The 14,023-nt window shown below is 39.2% G+C and overlaps 1 protein-coding gene across 13 annotated transcripts in view; it reads right to left on the bottom strand.

The window, feature by feature from the left end:
- OTOF (otoferlin) overlaps nt 1–14,023 on the bottom strand; it is a 2,911,272-nt gene that overhangs the window by 547,671 nt on the left and 2,349,578 nt on the right. For all 13 annotated transcript variants that reach the window (XM_044062838.1, XM_044062837.1, XM_044062844.1 and 10 more), the window contains exon 22: nt 12,239–12,391. In XM_044062838.1, the coding sequence (XP_043918773.1) occupies nt 12,239–12,391 (153 nt within the window). The remainder of the gene's footprint in view (nt 1–12,238; nt 12,392–14,023) is intronic.

The following is a 14,023-nucleotide window of genomic DNA, read 5'->3' as shown; positions in this document are numbered from 1 at the left end:
AGTTACTGTGTCTTTGAATCTCAAAATACTGCATTACATTAACAGGGCCTTTTTACTAAGTCCCTTAATGTGATATGGTAGCTATTTAATGAATCCTCAAAAATGTTTCAACATCTTAGCAATTTGCTAGTGAAAGAGTTGGCATAATGGTCATGGTGTTTACCTTAGGTGTAGGGATTGATTCTCACATGGAGTGATTGGCTAGGCTTGAAATGACCCACAAGAACACTTTGCCTAGCACTGAACTATGAACTAAATCAATTTTTCATTTGAATGTGGTTTTGGAGGAAACCTTCTGCTTAGTTTTTTTCATTGCTTACTGCAAAAAATCCTAGAGCTACATCTAGACTACAGAGATACCTCTAATGGTTGCAGTTCCAATTTCCATCTGTTTCACACTTTCCTCATGACCATACTACCCAGTTAATGTGGGATCTGATGCAAATTTCCAATGCAAAGTGATTACTTTCTTTGCAACTAAGATCATGATGGTCAACAACTTATAAGTTCATAGGTTCATAGGACATTACTAGGCCAACGGTGCTAGAGCCCTTGCAAGCCTAACCATATTTATCCTAAGCTGTCTCAACTGTCAGTGGTTAGATGAGTGAAGTTCACAGAGGTAAAGGTCTATGGTAGTTAATACTGACTTTCTCTGTCCAGGAAGGACATGGGTGCCACCCCAGGAGTGAATCTGCAGTCACTCATCCATTGATCTAGGTTGCATTTGAAGAGGGTCAGGGCTCTGTTTCACGTGAATTAGAAGCTTGTTACAGAGAAATGACAGTCTCTGGGAGATGTATGTATCTATCTCTCCACCATGACCTTTTTATGACAGAGGCTAGGTTAAGATCTCTGGAGCGAATGATCCTCCTGCAGTTTGGTTTAGGGATGTGTCGGACTTCCATCAGGGCTGGGTCAGAGATTGCCTAGATAGCCAGGCACAGGTCACCCCTTAGAAGCCTGTAGGAGACAGAATACAGTGACAGGGCTTTCAGTCTTTCCACTTAAGAATTGTTTTCTGTACCCTGTAATTTCTTGGTGAGAACTTTCTGTGGTTTCTCCAATTGCTGCAGATGTCTGGTGCAGTTCATGCAAAAAGGAGCATTGTACTCAATTATTGGTCGGATGAGAGCTGGGTATAATGGAATTATAACATCCTTAGACCTAGATGTGATGCCTTTACTTATAAGATGTGCCACATAGAAGGATTACCTTACTACTACAGATATGTGGTGGTCAAAGTTCAGATTGCTATCAACCCAAGTACCAGGATCATGTACAACTGGGTGTACACTTAGGGGGGTGTTGTCTATAATGCAATTAGCAGGGATGTCAGCTTTCTCAAAGGGAATAATAATGCATTTTTTTTGCATTTAGCTTTAATCCATGGCTTTGGCACTAATCATTTGTCTGCGTAAACCCTGTCTGTAGCATATTAACATTGTTGAGGGACTCAATGATTGTTCCCAACTTGCAATCGTCAGAGAATCTGGTCAGCCACAGGCTGTCCAAGTTTGTCAGGACTGGTGTCTGGTCTCTTGCTAGAGGTGAAGTCACCCACTTTGACAGCATGTGTCCTGTTCGTGAGCCAGTTGGCTACCCATCTGGTGGTGCAGGGGATAACTCCCCATTGGGAGAGTTTCTCTATAATACATATAATAATATTTGACTTGAGTGGAGGATTGTGTCAAATGCCTTGGCTAGGTCAAAATAGGCTGTATGCACTGTCATTCCCTCATCCAGGGCCTTGGTGACTTTCTTAAAAAAGTCAACCATGTTTAACAGGCATGATCTACTTGTAACAAATCTGAACTGGGTTGGGTCCAGAGTTTGGAGATTACCTGTGTCCTTACTAATAAGGTCCATAATGAGTCTTTCCAGGCCTTGCAGATGAGGCTAGTCAGGCTTATGGGCCTATAATTCCCAGGGTCGGTTGATGGTTTCCCTTTTTGCAGAGGGATTACTGTTGCTGTCCTGCATTCTGCTGGAACATAGCCTGTTCACAGGCTGTGGTTAAACAGGGATCCAGCAGGCTCTGCTAGGTCATGTTTTAAGGCAACCTGGGATGTTTTCTGGTCCCACTGATGCCATGTTTTTGGCCTTGGAGAGCACTGAGTTGGTCTGCTCTCTTGAGATAATAGGCTGAGGAATGGTGGCAGATATACTTTGGGGAATGACTGGAGGGGATGGAGGGTGGTGAAGTTTGCTCCAAATCTGTCAACTAGCAGGTTGGCTATTACCTCTGGTTGAGTATGGATGGTGCATCCACAACCAGTTCAGCCCATAACTGGGTATTCCCTTTTAGATTTTGGATGTTGTTAATGAATGTCTTCTGATTATCTTTAACTAGGGAGGCTATTTTTGCTTCGTACTTAGCTTTGGAGGACTTGACAAGATCTTTAATTTGTTTGTTTAAGCTAGAAAGAGATTTCTTCCTCTGCTGAGCCAGTTCCATCTTGCTGTTGTTCATTAGTTTCTTTCTCTTGTTGTGTAGCCTGTTTATACTAGGCATCCACCATGGTGGCTTGTTTTACACTAAGATCTGGTTTTAATCCGGTTAAGTACAGGCAGTTCTATACAACTGCTTAAGTTGTTATACAGTGCATTGATGTATACCTCTGCATAGGAGTCTATGTTATCTGCCTTAGAGGGAGCTTTGAAACTTCTTATACCATCACTTAGTAAGAGGTAATTTGTGTTAGAAAAATTAAGGATTGTTGAGCTTGATGTGGTATCTGGTCTTAAAATTACATTGAAGAAGACTGACTTATGGTTTGATGTTACCAGGGAGAACATCACATGGGGGTGCAATGCTCTCACATGTTAGTGAGTACTATGTCTAGGACATTTGAACCTCTTGTTGGTATACTGACTAGCTGTTCCAGAGCATTTGCACTGACAAAGTCCTAGAATTTCTGAGCCAGCACGTTTGTGGACATTTGTGTTTCTGGTTGATAGTAGAATAATTAAAATCACCCATGAGTCAGGGGTGGACTGGATGGCAAGTGAGTCCAGTAAATCCAGGTATGCAGTATGCTTTCCCTGTTTCATAGTGGGGGACCTATAGCTAGCTATGATGTGGTAGGCGGCTTGGCTTATAGCTAATTGGACATGGAGTAGCTCAAGAGAGGCATACTCTTTGACGACTCTCAAGGTGTACTTATCCTTAATGAAGATGGATACACCTCTTACTTTGGTTCTTTTATGCTCAGTTTATGGTCAGATTGCATAGAAGGCATTCTAACCCTGCACTGCTGAGGTACTCTCTGCGCCCTTGAACCATGTCTCGGTAAATGCACAGACATCAATATCTTCCAAAGTGATGACTGCTTCTAGGGAGTGCAATTTCTTGTTTAGACTCCTTAGCATTAAGCAGCAATACCTTGAGTTTGATTAGAGAGGATTTTGTTATGTGAGAAGGTGGCTTATTTTGACACTGCTTATAGTATATCTGAAAGCCCAGAGGAGACAGGTGCATACTGTCTGTGGCAAAGCAGCATGCCTGTCGACCATGCCTTTCCAGGCTGACAGATATTGGATTCCCTTGGACTGTCACCAGAAGCTAAGCCAATTGTTAAAATCAATCATTTTTTTGTTTGCATTGTGGCATCATCTTTGGACTTATACAGTCTCTTCCAGAATATTGTTAGGGACAGGTTCTACAAGATGAATTGTTCACGTCTTTATATGCAGTCCTTTGTACTGTCCAATGTCCCATCTTTCAGCAACAACATCATATATATTATACCAACAATTTTAGTAATGGACAAGACATTATTGTTTACACTCAGATTCCTGAAGATGCCCCTTGACTTCACTGACATAAAAGCTGTGGTTGAAAGCATCCAGACTAACTTTGTGGTATAAAGAAATGCCTTAGGGTTAGGGTTAGGGTAAATACTTTCAAAATTTTCCCAGCACATAACCACTGTTTTGGGTTATATGGTACCTATTCATACCCTACACCTCCTTAATCTCCTTTCTACACGTATTTCCTTACTTCTGTCTATTTTGTTCTCTGGCTTTCTCTCTAAATATACAATAACCTACTTTTCTCTCACTTCATATTGCAGTTCCTGTTTGTATTATACTAATTTACCTTTAATTTCTCTATAAACTGGCAAAAATTTCTCTAAATATTAAATCATTGCCATATAACTTATATCTATTCTTAACCAGTATTTTCATACTCCAAAAAAAAAATCTACTAGCAGCTGAAGGTGTTCTGTGAAATAAAAAGCAGTACTATGAATAAATCACGAACAAACCACCATAGTCATCCAAAAATCCTTTATTAAAATGAACTCTCGATAAAAATCCTTTTCCTTGTGGAAAAATATATAAAAACACAAAAGGTGCACCATTCAGGATGGATAAGCACTTTCGGGATTTCCCTTCCTCCGATCCTGTTACAACTAAAAAAAATGTTCCATTTAAGGAATGCTTAACCAATCAAGTTTACAAGCTGACACCTCCAGAGTGAGCCAGAGGGAAAACATCCTATCAGGACCTGATGGTAAAATTACACCCTCCCTAAAAAACAGTCAGTGGAAAAACTTCAAGTGTGAGTTAAAACAATACTCCATTTGGTCTGCATTTACTTTCAAATGAACACTGCTCTGCTAGAGCAGATACCAGTCCTCTTTCTTTAGACAGATTCAAAGAATAATGCAACACCTTAGTTAAAAATAAAACAAGTTGTAGTAAATTGACACTATGTTCCAATGAAATAAATCTTGGCGCATAAGAGGCTATTGTTCACAGTGCATGAACCATAATGAAACATCCAGTCGGGGGGGGGGGGAGACACAAGTCCAGGTTCATGATCCTGCACACGCCTTTAAGTTTATGGTGCTACAGTTGATTCCTGAAAACATAAGTGGAGGCGATGTGCAGAATTGTACTGAAGTTGCTGAGATTGATTGGATCATCAACCTACAAGCTGATCGTGAACCTGGACTTAATGGTGTGGTACCATTAAAACCCATTCTAAAGATCAAATGTTTCAAAACCTGTCACTGATTTTTCCAGCTAGCTTTGAATCAAGGAGAATCATGTGCCCCCCCCTCACTGCTCCCCCTTTCTTTGCTATTTCTTGTATAGAATATTTTATTGGCATGAACTGAAGTAATTGGCTAATACATGCACTGTGATTGCTTTAGGTTGTTTCATTATGGTTCATGCACTGTGAACAACAATTTCTTATGCGCCAAGATTTATTTCATTGGAACAGAGTGTCAATTCACTACATCTTGTTTTATTTTTAACTAAAGTGTTGCAGTGTTCATTTGAATGTAAATGCACACCAAATGGAGTGATGTTTTAACTCACACTTTAAGTTTTTCCATTGACTGGATATTAGGGAGGGTGTAATTTTGCCATCAGGTCCTGATAGGATGTTTTACCTCTGGCTTACACTGGAGGTGTCAGCTTGTGTAAACTTCTTGATTGGTTAAACCTTCCTTAACTGGAACATTTTTTTCAGTTGTAACAGGATCTGAGGAAGGGAAATCCCGAAGGTACTTATCCATCCTGAATGGTGCACCTTTTGTGTTTTTATATATTTTTCCACAAGGAAAAGGATTTTTATCAAGGGTTCATTTTAATAAAGGATTTCTAGTGTTTTTGGATGTCCATGGTGGTTCGTTCGTGATTTATTCATAATATTTTCATATTATGTCTAATTTGGTATACTTATTTAAACTGTAGATATTTTTTGTATTACTTCTGAAAATTGTAAAATTATTCTTAAAATGATTTGTAAAATTATTGTTCTTAAAATTTTTCTACTATTTTGGAGCTTTTCTTCCTGGACATCTGCTGAAAATTGGCTCCTACCCAGTCTGGCTTTCCTGGTAATCATATATCAATAATTAAATAAGTAAATGAATGTTTGTACAAGGCAGGTCAAGCAGTTGTGAAGCACATTGGTACATCTGAATATTTACAAAAGGCTGAGGCATATATTTTAAAGCCTTGCTTCAGCCAGAGGTCCTTTGTGACGTATCAAATTTATAAAATAGAGAAACAGTGTACTACTCAGGATATTACCAAGATAGTTTGAATCTATGTCTAGATAAAGCTCAGATGATCTCACTTACTGGAATTCTTTGGGGATGGTCTAGAGGCTAGGATTTGGTACTGTCATTACTGGAGTCAGGGCTTGATTTCCACACAGAGAACTTCAGTGGATGTTAGTATTAGTGCTTTAACACCCTTGATGCTGGAAGATCAGAAGGCTGTGGTCTCTATTCCCACACAAGCCACTTGGATTCACTTGCATACTCAAGCAAAAAAATTCACATAACACATATAATCAAGAAAAAATATGCTCAGATTTTACAGCCGAAAGATGATCTGCATTACTGTGGTAGGAAGAAATAGCTGTCAACCAATATTGTGTATTATTATAATTTATATACAGTACATCAGCAGTCAAACTCACTTTAGGTATCGAGTGGTGCCTCGTTGTTCATGTCCAAACCTATCTGGCTGGCATTAAAAAGAGGAAAAAAATAATGGTTGACTAAACGGGCTTCTTTTATGTAATAGCATCTAATGTTGGAGGATCACTATCCTTAGACATCTTGTTCTGAGTGGACTGACTGCAGGGCTACACTGACTTAGCACAGGCAGACTTGTCCAGGGTTAGTTTCAGATCCATTTGTCTAACCTGGGAAAAAGACAGTGGATTGTGACATAGGGCATGGTTTCCTCTAGTTCCTTAAAAACTCTGAGCCCTTATGGATGTAATTTTTTATGTCAGAATGGTAAAGCAGCTTACTTTTAGCATTTGTTATATTTAGTGGTTTCAGCAATGGCAGGCAAGTGAAATGCTAACTTTGACTGAAAAATAACTGCTCCATTTGAGGATGAAATTTTCAGCATAGCTCATGGGACAAGTTAATATTGTTGTCAAAAAGTTGTGTTAACCTAAATAAGCAAAGCCCACAGATCACATCTTAGCACAGGTGCCCTAAATAGACTAATTTAAGGAACAATGCATCTTTTCAAGGTAGCTGGGTATATTGGTCCTCCTGCACCTCCCCCCGCTCTTTAAATATACCAACTATGAGATCGCACTACAGTCTAGTAAAGCCAAATCTTCCCTTTCCACACTGTACTGCATTATAGTGTGGTCTCGGAATTGGTATATTTAAAGAGCAGGGGGTGTGCACCTCCACATGGGGGGGTGCAGAGGTGCTTGCCCCCCTACTTACAACCGCCAGGTAATTTATTTATTGTTATTATTTTTTTTTTTAAGTTTTTTAAGTTTTACAACTTCGAACATATGGGTTTGACCATATAGCATTCGAAGTTGTAAAACTTCGACAACGTGTTATGGACTCTGTAACTGTATGATGAGATGAAATTATTTCATTGGAAGAAATATTTTCTTGTATTGCTACAGTTTCTTTAAATTTTTTTACCATGCTTTCTATTGACAGAAAATTACTGTCACTTAATTTTTGTGGTTTTACTGAATTACTAGCATCTCCTGATGAAGACTGATAGTTTGACAGTTTGCCCTAATTGGTCATTTTAATTAATAGAATCTGAAGGCGTAGGCAAATCAGGGGGATAATGGGGTTATTTTAGGCTTCATATGAAGTTATCACATTATCCATGGAGAACAGAGATTTTGAATCAAAATAAAGTTTTAAATATCTGAGGGTTTTAAACAAAATGAACTATGATGGATGACTTTCACCAATGAAAAAGTTCAAATGCAACAAGACTGATGTAAGTTTCAGCAGAGGGATTTATACAGAGGTGTTACCCTATGAAAGCATTAACTGGAAGCCCTGATGTTAATATTGCAAATGTTTTAAAAGATGAACGCGAGGATTAGGAGACAACTATAACATGCCAGCACAACGTCAAATGCTGTGCAGCTTACAGTGTGATGCAGCATGGATCTATTTACACACATAGTAGGGCTTTCTTAGTTTCGATATAATAAAGAAAGGAATGCAGAGTAAAATAAAGATGCCATCTCAAGGAAAAGAACAGTTCTATCCAGCGGATGAACAGAGCTACAGAAGGCCACATGATCGACATGCCTGATGTCACCTCCAAAGCAGACTAGCACTACTGAGTGCATGCACATTTGCATGTACAATGAATTGCCACATAGCTTCCACTCATAGTCATCCAAATAGCCCAACGTACCGACTCAAAAAAACACAGAGCGAAAAAAAAAAAACAACTCAAGAACAAAATGCCACTGGTGCCAGAGAGAAGTTTAGCTCTTTCGTCCCATTTATTACAGAACTTCCTCAGAACACTCATACAAATACATTCATTTCCTTTTATACTGACAATCATCATGACATCATTTCCTTGATTAATACAGTTCTACATTTTTTTAAAATAAGTACAATATCAGTATAAAATTATTAATATAACTAACACATACCCACATTTTCTTAAAACAAAATGCATACAAATAACTAATTATTAACATATTTCAAATGACGTTTGACAGAAATGTTATCATTAATTCCTGATGCTGACTCAGTTGATCATACAAATAAGGAGGAAAAGTGGGAGACATGAAGTGAAGGAAGAGAAATATTTTATTGGTGAGAGACAGCCCGTTTGCAATATATAGAAAGGGTAGGTGGGGAAGATAGTGAGGGGCAGTTGTGGATGGGATAAAGACAGAGAGAGAAGGTAGTAGGGGTAGGCAAACAAACATAAGACACAGTTACATGCAGGCACACAAAAGGTGGGGTTGACAATGGATGGACAAAGACAGACATAGAGTGGGTAGCTGATGATGGAGTGGGTTGGACAATGAATTAAGTATCAAAGTCACAAGAGGAAATGGAACAATTGGCTGTGGACACAACAGGGTCCCAGGATGGACATCAGATTGGGCAGAGGGCAACATATCCAGCCACCACTCAGCTCCATGGCTGATGACATGGGCAAGTTGTACTACCCCCAAGTCCCAGTTGTCAGGACCTGCCAATCTTAAAGCTCTAGAAGCCATGCCAGAAGGCACTCAGCAGTGCTGAGGCAGGTATACCTCAGTATAAACCATCCTGTTTGACTGATGCCGAGAGATGTTTGGAGACCCTACAGAATCAACATCAGAATAGCCTATATCTGTCTTATTAGATGCTCTTCTGTTTAGATGTGGCCATGGAGGCTACTGACAATCCTTCCTGGTCAACGTCTGCAGAGTGACTTGTGTACCCCTGCTGAGAGGCAGACCTTACTAGAGAAGTCAGCTGAGGCAGGCTGTGGTAATCATAACCACTTCACTACCTCTATGCAGCTTGACCTGAGAAAAAGAGAATATATTGTTATACATATATAGAGTAACCTTTAGTGGCATTCTAAAGTGGCTGGTACATATGGCAAATGTACTCCACTGCCAGAAGTGTTTCTCCCACCTTCTACATGCTACCATATTAAGCCCTCACTCCTCTGTTGCTGTAAAACAAAGTATGCACACTTTGGTGCACAGGTACACCAGGCAACATTACAGGAATATAAAAATGATTCATCTCTTTTCCTCACCCTAACTTCTGCCTTCTACTATTGGAGCAAATCAGAGTGGTTCCACTGTAGGTTTAGCAGTTTACTCCAGCAGTCTCATCAACACCTGTGAGAGATGGCAGTAACAATAAGATAGAACCATTGGGTATGTGGACGTGGGAATTCTGTACAGTGATATGGATTGGTAATTTTAAGCTATGGTGGAGGACACCATAGGCATTGGGCACCTATAGAAGAACATGCTAGAAAATACATAATGCCCCCTCCACTGTGCACAGGGTGAGGCATAGCAATGCTTAGTAATGGGGTGTAACAGTCTGTACATAACAGACTGCATGAGACCAATAGGCAGGTATGCAGGAAGAGGTCTAGGAAGGATACGATCTTTGTTGCAATGGGTGAATGGGGGGATGTGCAGAACACTAGAAGGGTCTGCTAAGTGTAGCAGTAACTGTAGGAAGATGTTTTCCACACCATTCCATATATGCCCATGCAATGACTGACATGTGGAATCCACACATGTATAGGGCTTGACATTGGCTCCTGAGAGAGGCACTTGTGTTAAATGGCTGGAAAAGTTCACCCTCCTGGTGATCAGTGACCAGTTGCAGGCTTTCCACACATATGGCATGCATCCGCTGGTAAAAGGTGTCATGGACATGCTGTATTGAGGCCAAATGTGGTAGGGTGTGGTCCAGAACATAAATGCTCTGGGCATCCATAATAGGCCCTGCAGTGGTTGCTATGATGGATAACCAGTATGATACTCAGTGCAAAAGACAAGCGATGGGACATTTTCAAGTGCATTTTCACTGGGTTGGGGGGGGGGGGAGTGGACCTTCATACTGTGGAAGGTGTATGGGCACATTTTATAAAATACCCTCTGCGGCAATTCAGGGACTAGAAGCCCTTTTGGTGATGAATCTCAGTGACTGTGAACCAGGTGAAGCCTTGATGGAAATGTGTGCACTCTATGACTCCCACGACTTCAGAGAAATTGACAAATTATTAAAAGCCTACACAGTGGCATTTTTCTCCTGTTTATCCTGGGGAACCAGATCTACTCCTCCAATTGTTGCACATGACGTTGATGAACTTCTATAGGATATGTGAAGCTGATGTCTGTCATATCCCTAAAGTGTCCCCTGAAGGTCACTGGAACGATCCTTAGCAAAGATGTTTAACACCCTATATAACTTTGTGTTACCTGGGATGGACAATACATGCATCCCCCTCTATTTTTCTCATGAGCGACAAAGTTTGACAGGGTCCACACCGCTGCAGTCCACTATTCACTGATCTGTGAGGTGATGATATGTAAGGTACTGACAGTACTTCCTGTGGTGGCACAGACGGCCACAGCATGCCATGTCACAGGCACAGGCTCAGACAGTGGCCACTAACACATGCTGTTCTTCTACTGCTACTGCCAGTGTTAGCATCTTCACTTGCCTGTTTGCCATAAATCTCCATTGTTCAGCTTATGTTTGTTACATGATATAGTGTACCTGTTTTATGCTTCTTGACTCAACTTTCCATGTTTGTTGACATCATTTGCATAATTTGTGTGCCTTTTTTGTGTGGGGTTCCTTATTTGCATATCATGAAACAATCATTTGTACTTGCTACAAGTCATGCTGTTTTACCCTTGCATGTCTGCACTGCCCTTGTTTCTGAATCAGCCACACACTGCATTTTACCATAATCACCTGACTAAATTTGTACTGCATATTGTGCTAAAATTCTGATGTTTATTCCTTGTATATTACAACGAAATGGAGATGCAGGCAAATGCTTTAATTGTGTGACTGTATTACACCAGCATACACTAGTTTGTACAATTCAGTGCATTTTAAACATAAAAATATCATTAACAGAGTACTATACTGTAATATTTATAAGATGCATTTTGAAAGTTCTTGTGAACAATGTACATTAAGTAAATTTACAATACAGTGATAAGCATCTATAATTTAGAATACATAATATTAGTATACATTGTCCTTGTTAATTATCCTGAAAATTATATATATATATATATATATATATATATATATATATATATATATATATATATATTTATAGAGAGAGAGAGAGAGAGAGTTACACTCAATTTAGTTGTATGTTGCTTTAGTTGCCATCTGTTTTGTCGACACACTTTGGTCAACAAAACAGATGGTCGACAGGTGTATAAGACTGACAATCCCTGACATTTAGGATATGCCCTTTTCTCAGGGATTGTGCAATCTTAGAGTTAGAATATATAATTAGCAGGGTGTGTGCATGGGGTGCAGGGAGACCTTCTCCCTCAAAAAACAGTCTTTTACTGTTTGCATACTCTAAAGTTTTGCTGGGAGCATGCACATTAAACTACCTGTTGCAAATGTCGAGGTTTACATGTCAGCATTCAAGCATTTTATAACAGTACACTTTATCTATGTATCTATCTATCTATCTATCTATCTATCTATCTATCTATTTATGTATCTATCTGTATATCTGTCTGTCTATCCATCTATTTTAGATGGCAATATCAAACCATATATTTAGATTTTTTCAAACAGTGATAAATATTCTGCTTCTAAAATGGTTTGATTCTTTGCCATGGAATGTTAATGAGCATGACAGATAATAAGCATCAGATATGAGAAGGACAGTTAAAACATTTGATATTTAGTAATACAGAAATATGTTGGAGTCAGTATGAGAATATGTTGAACAGTACCTTCAGGAAAACAGTTTTCACCTTCCCACAGTCTTTGCCTGTTTCTTCATCGACAATGGAGTACAGAATATCCTTGGAGGGAATACGAGCATATGCTATTCGTTTGTTATTGCTCATCATCCAGATGAAAACTTCTGGGATACTGTGCTGAGGCTGAAAAGGAAAACACAAAGTGGGTTTTTAGACATGTGCAACAGATGGAAGTGCATCTGCTACATCAGTGACTATTAACTACATTTTGAAAGGTATTCATTTAAATGAACACAAAGCCCCAAACTCCTTCTATTTTAAAACTGTATTTACCTTGATTCTCAGAAATGCGTGGATGGCTATTTGTTGTCTTTGCCATGTTAATTTATACTACTGTAAGCAAAGCAATTCTGTGCAAAGCAGTTCTGTATGTTCCTGAATGAAAACTATTGTGGAAATCATTACTTATTTCTAATATTTTTTGCGGATGCTTTGGACATTTTGAAAATTGAAATAAAAAAGTGGTTAACTGAGTATAATCATTAAGGAAACTATGTGGCAGGTATCAGAGATGTCAGAACTCCTAGAAGAGATCTTCAGGTTCAGAAAAAAATCTCAACATTTAAAGTGTCCACATTGGAACAAAAACAATTTCCACAAAAGCTCATTTTCTGCTGCATCTGGAAACACAATTATTTTCCAGTTATTTTAATGCAAAGCATCTTTAAGTCCAGTTGTTTCCACTTACTACTATAAACCACACATACATGCTAGACACACCAAAAATTATTCAATTTGTTTCACAGGCAGTGTAGGAAGAGATTGTGTTGGTTTTATTTCAAACTTCTTTTAAAAAGCCACATTTTCTGAAGTTGTTGTTGAGTCTTTTGGCTTTTCCTAGTTAGGGGTCGCCACAGTGGAACTCCAGTCCCCTAATGATTGGTAGTTGATTTTTACGTGCTGAGTTACCAGCCCTGACGCACAACCTTCAACGAAGGTAGACCCATTCGCACATGTCTTCAAGCAGAAGACGCTTTAGCTGAGAATCGAACCGGACAGCGTCTTACTGTGAGGCGACAACGCTACTGCAGCACCACCACCGCGGGTCCACATAATGCAGTCAGAGTGAATCTGTACAAATTTGTTTTCTTACTGAGTAAAATGGAATGTTCACATTTTCTGAAGTAAACATTCCATTTTACTCAGTAGGTAAACAAATTTGTACAGATTCACTCTGACTGCATTATTTCTTAATTTATTGCTAGGGGCAGTGCAGTGGTAGAGCAGTTAGCATTGTCACCTTACAGCAAGAGGTTTTTCAGTTCAATTCTCAGCTGGGGTGCTTTCTGTGCAGAGTCTGCATGTCCTCCCTACATTTGTGTGAGTTTCCTCCAGGTGCTCTGGCTTCTTCCCACATTCTAAAGACATGTGTCTGGACCGTTTCTCCCCAGGCCTCAGATGAAAATGGGTTCTGACCCAGTCGGAATTTCCCTTTAATTAAGTGTTAAATAAATAGTGCATATACTGCCAACATTTATACTAAGGGGAAAGTAGGATCATCATACAGTTATAGAGAATTTTTAATACAACAGCAACTTTAGTTGTAGGACTGATATTGCATGATTTACTCAGTAATAACTAGAATAAGGTAAATTGCAAACTCTTTCAGATTTTTCTTGGACCTTATTCCCAGAGAAGGCATAGCTACAAAAATATCTGGCAATCAGTAAATACTATTATGCTGAAGACAACTCAGTAAAATTACTGTACTCAACAAAACATATATTACAGTAAGATACTAAAAATACATAATAC

The sequence above is a fragment of the Protopterus annectens genome, chromosome 2.part1 (genome assembly GCF_019279795.1).
Source record: "Protopterus annectens isolate FY-2018-M chromosome 2.part1, PAN1.0, whole genome shotgun sequence".
Lineage (NCBI taxonomy): Eukaryota > Metazoa > Chordata > Ceratodontiformes > Protopteridae > Protopterus > Protopterus annectens.
The sequence above is the reverse complement of the archived record's forward strand: the minus strand, read 5'-3'. Positions and strand labels throughout refer to the sequence as shown.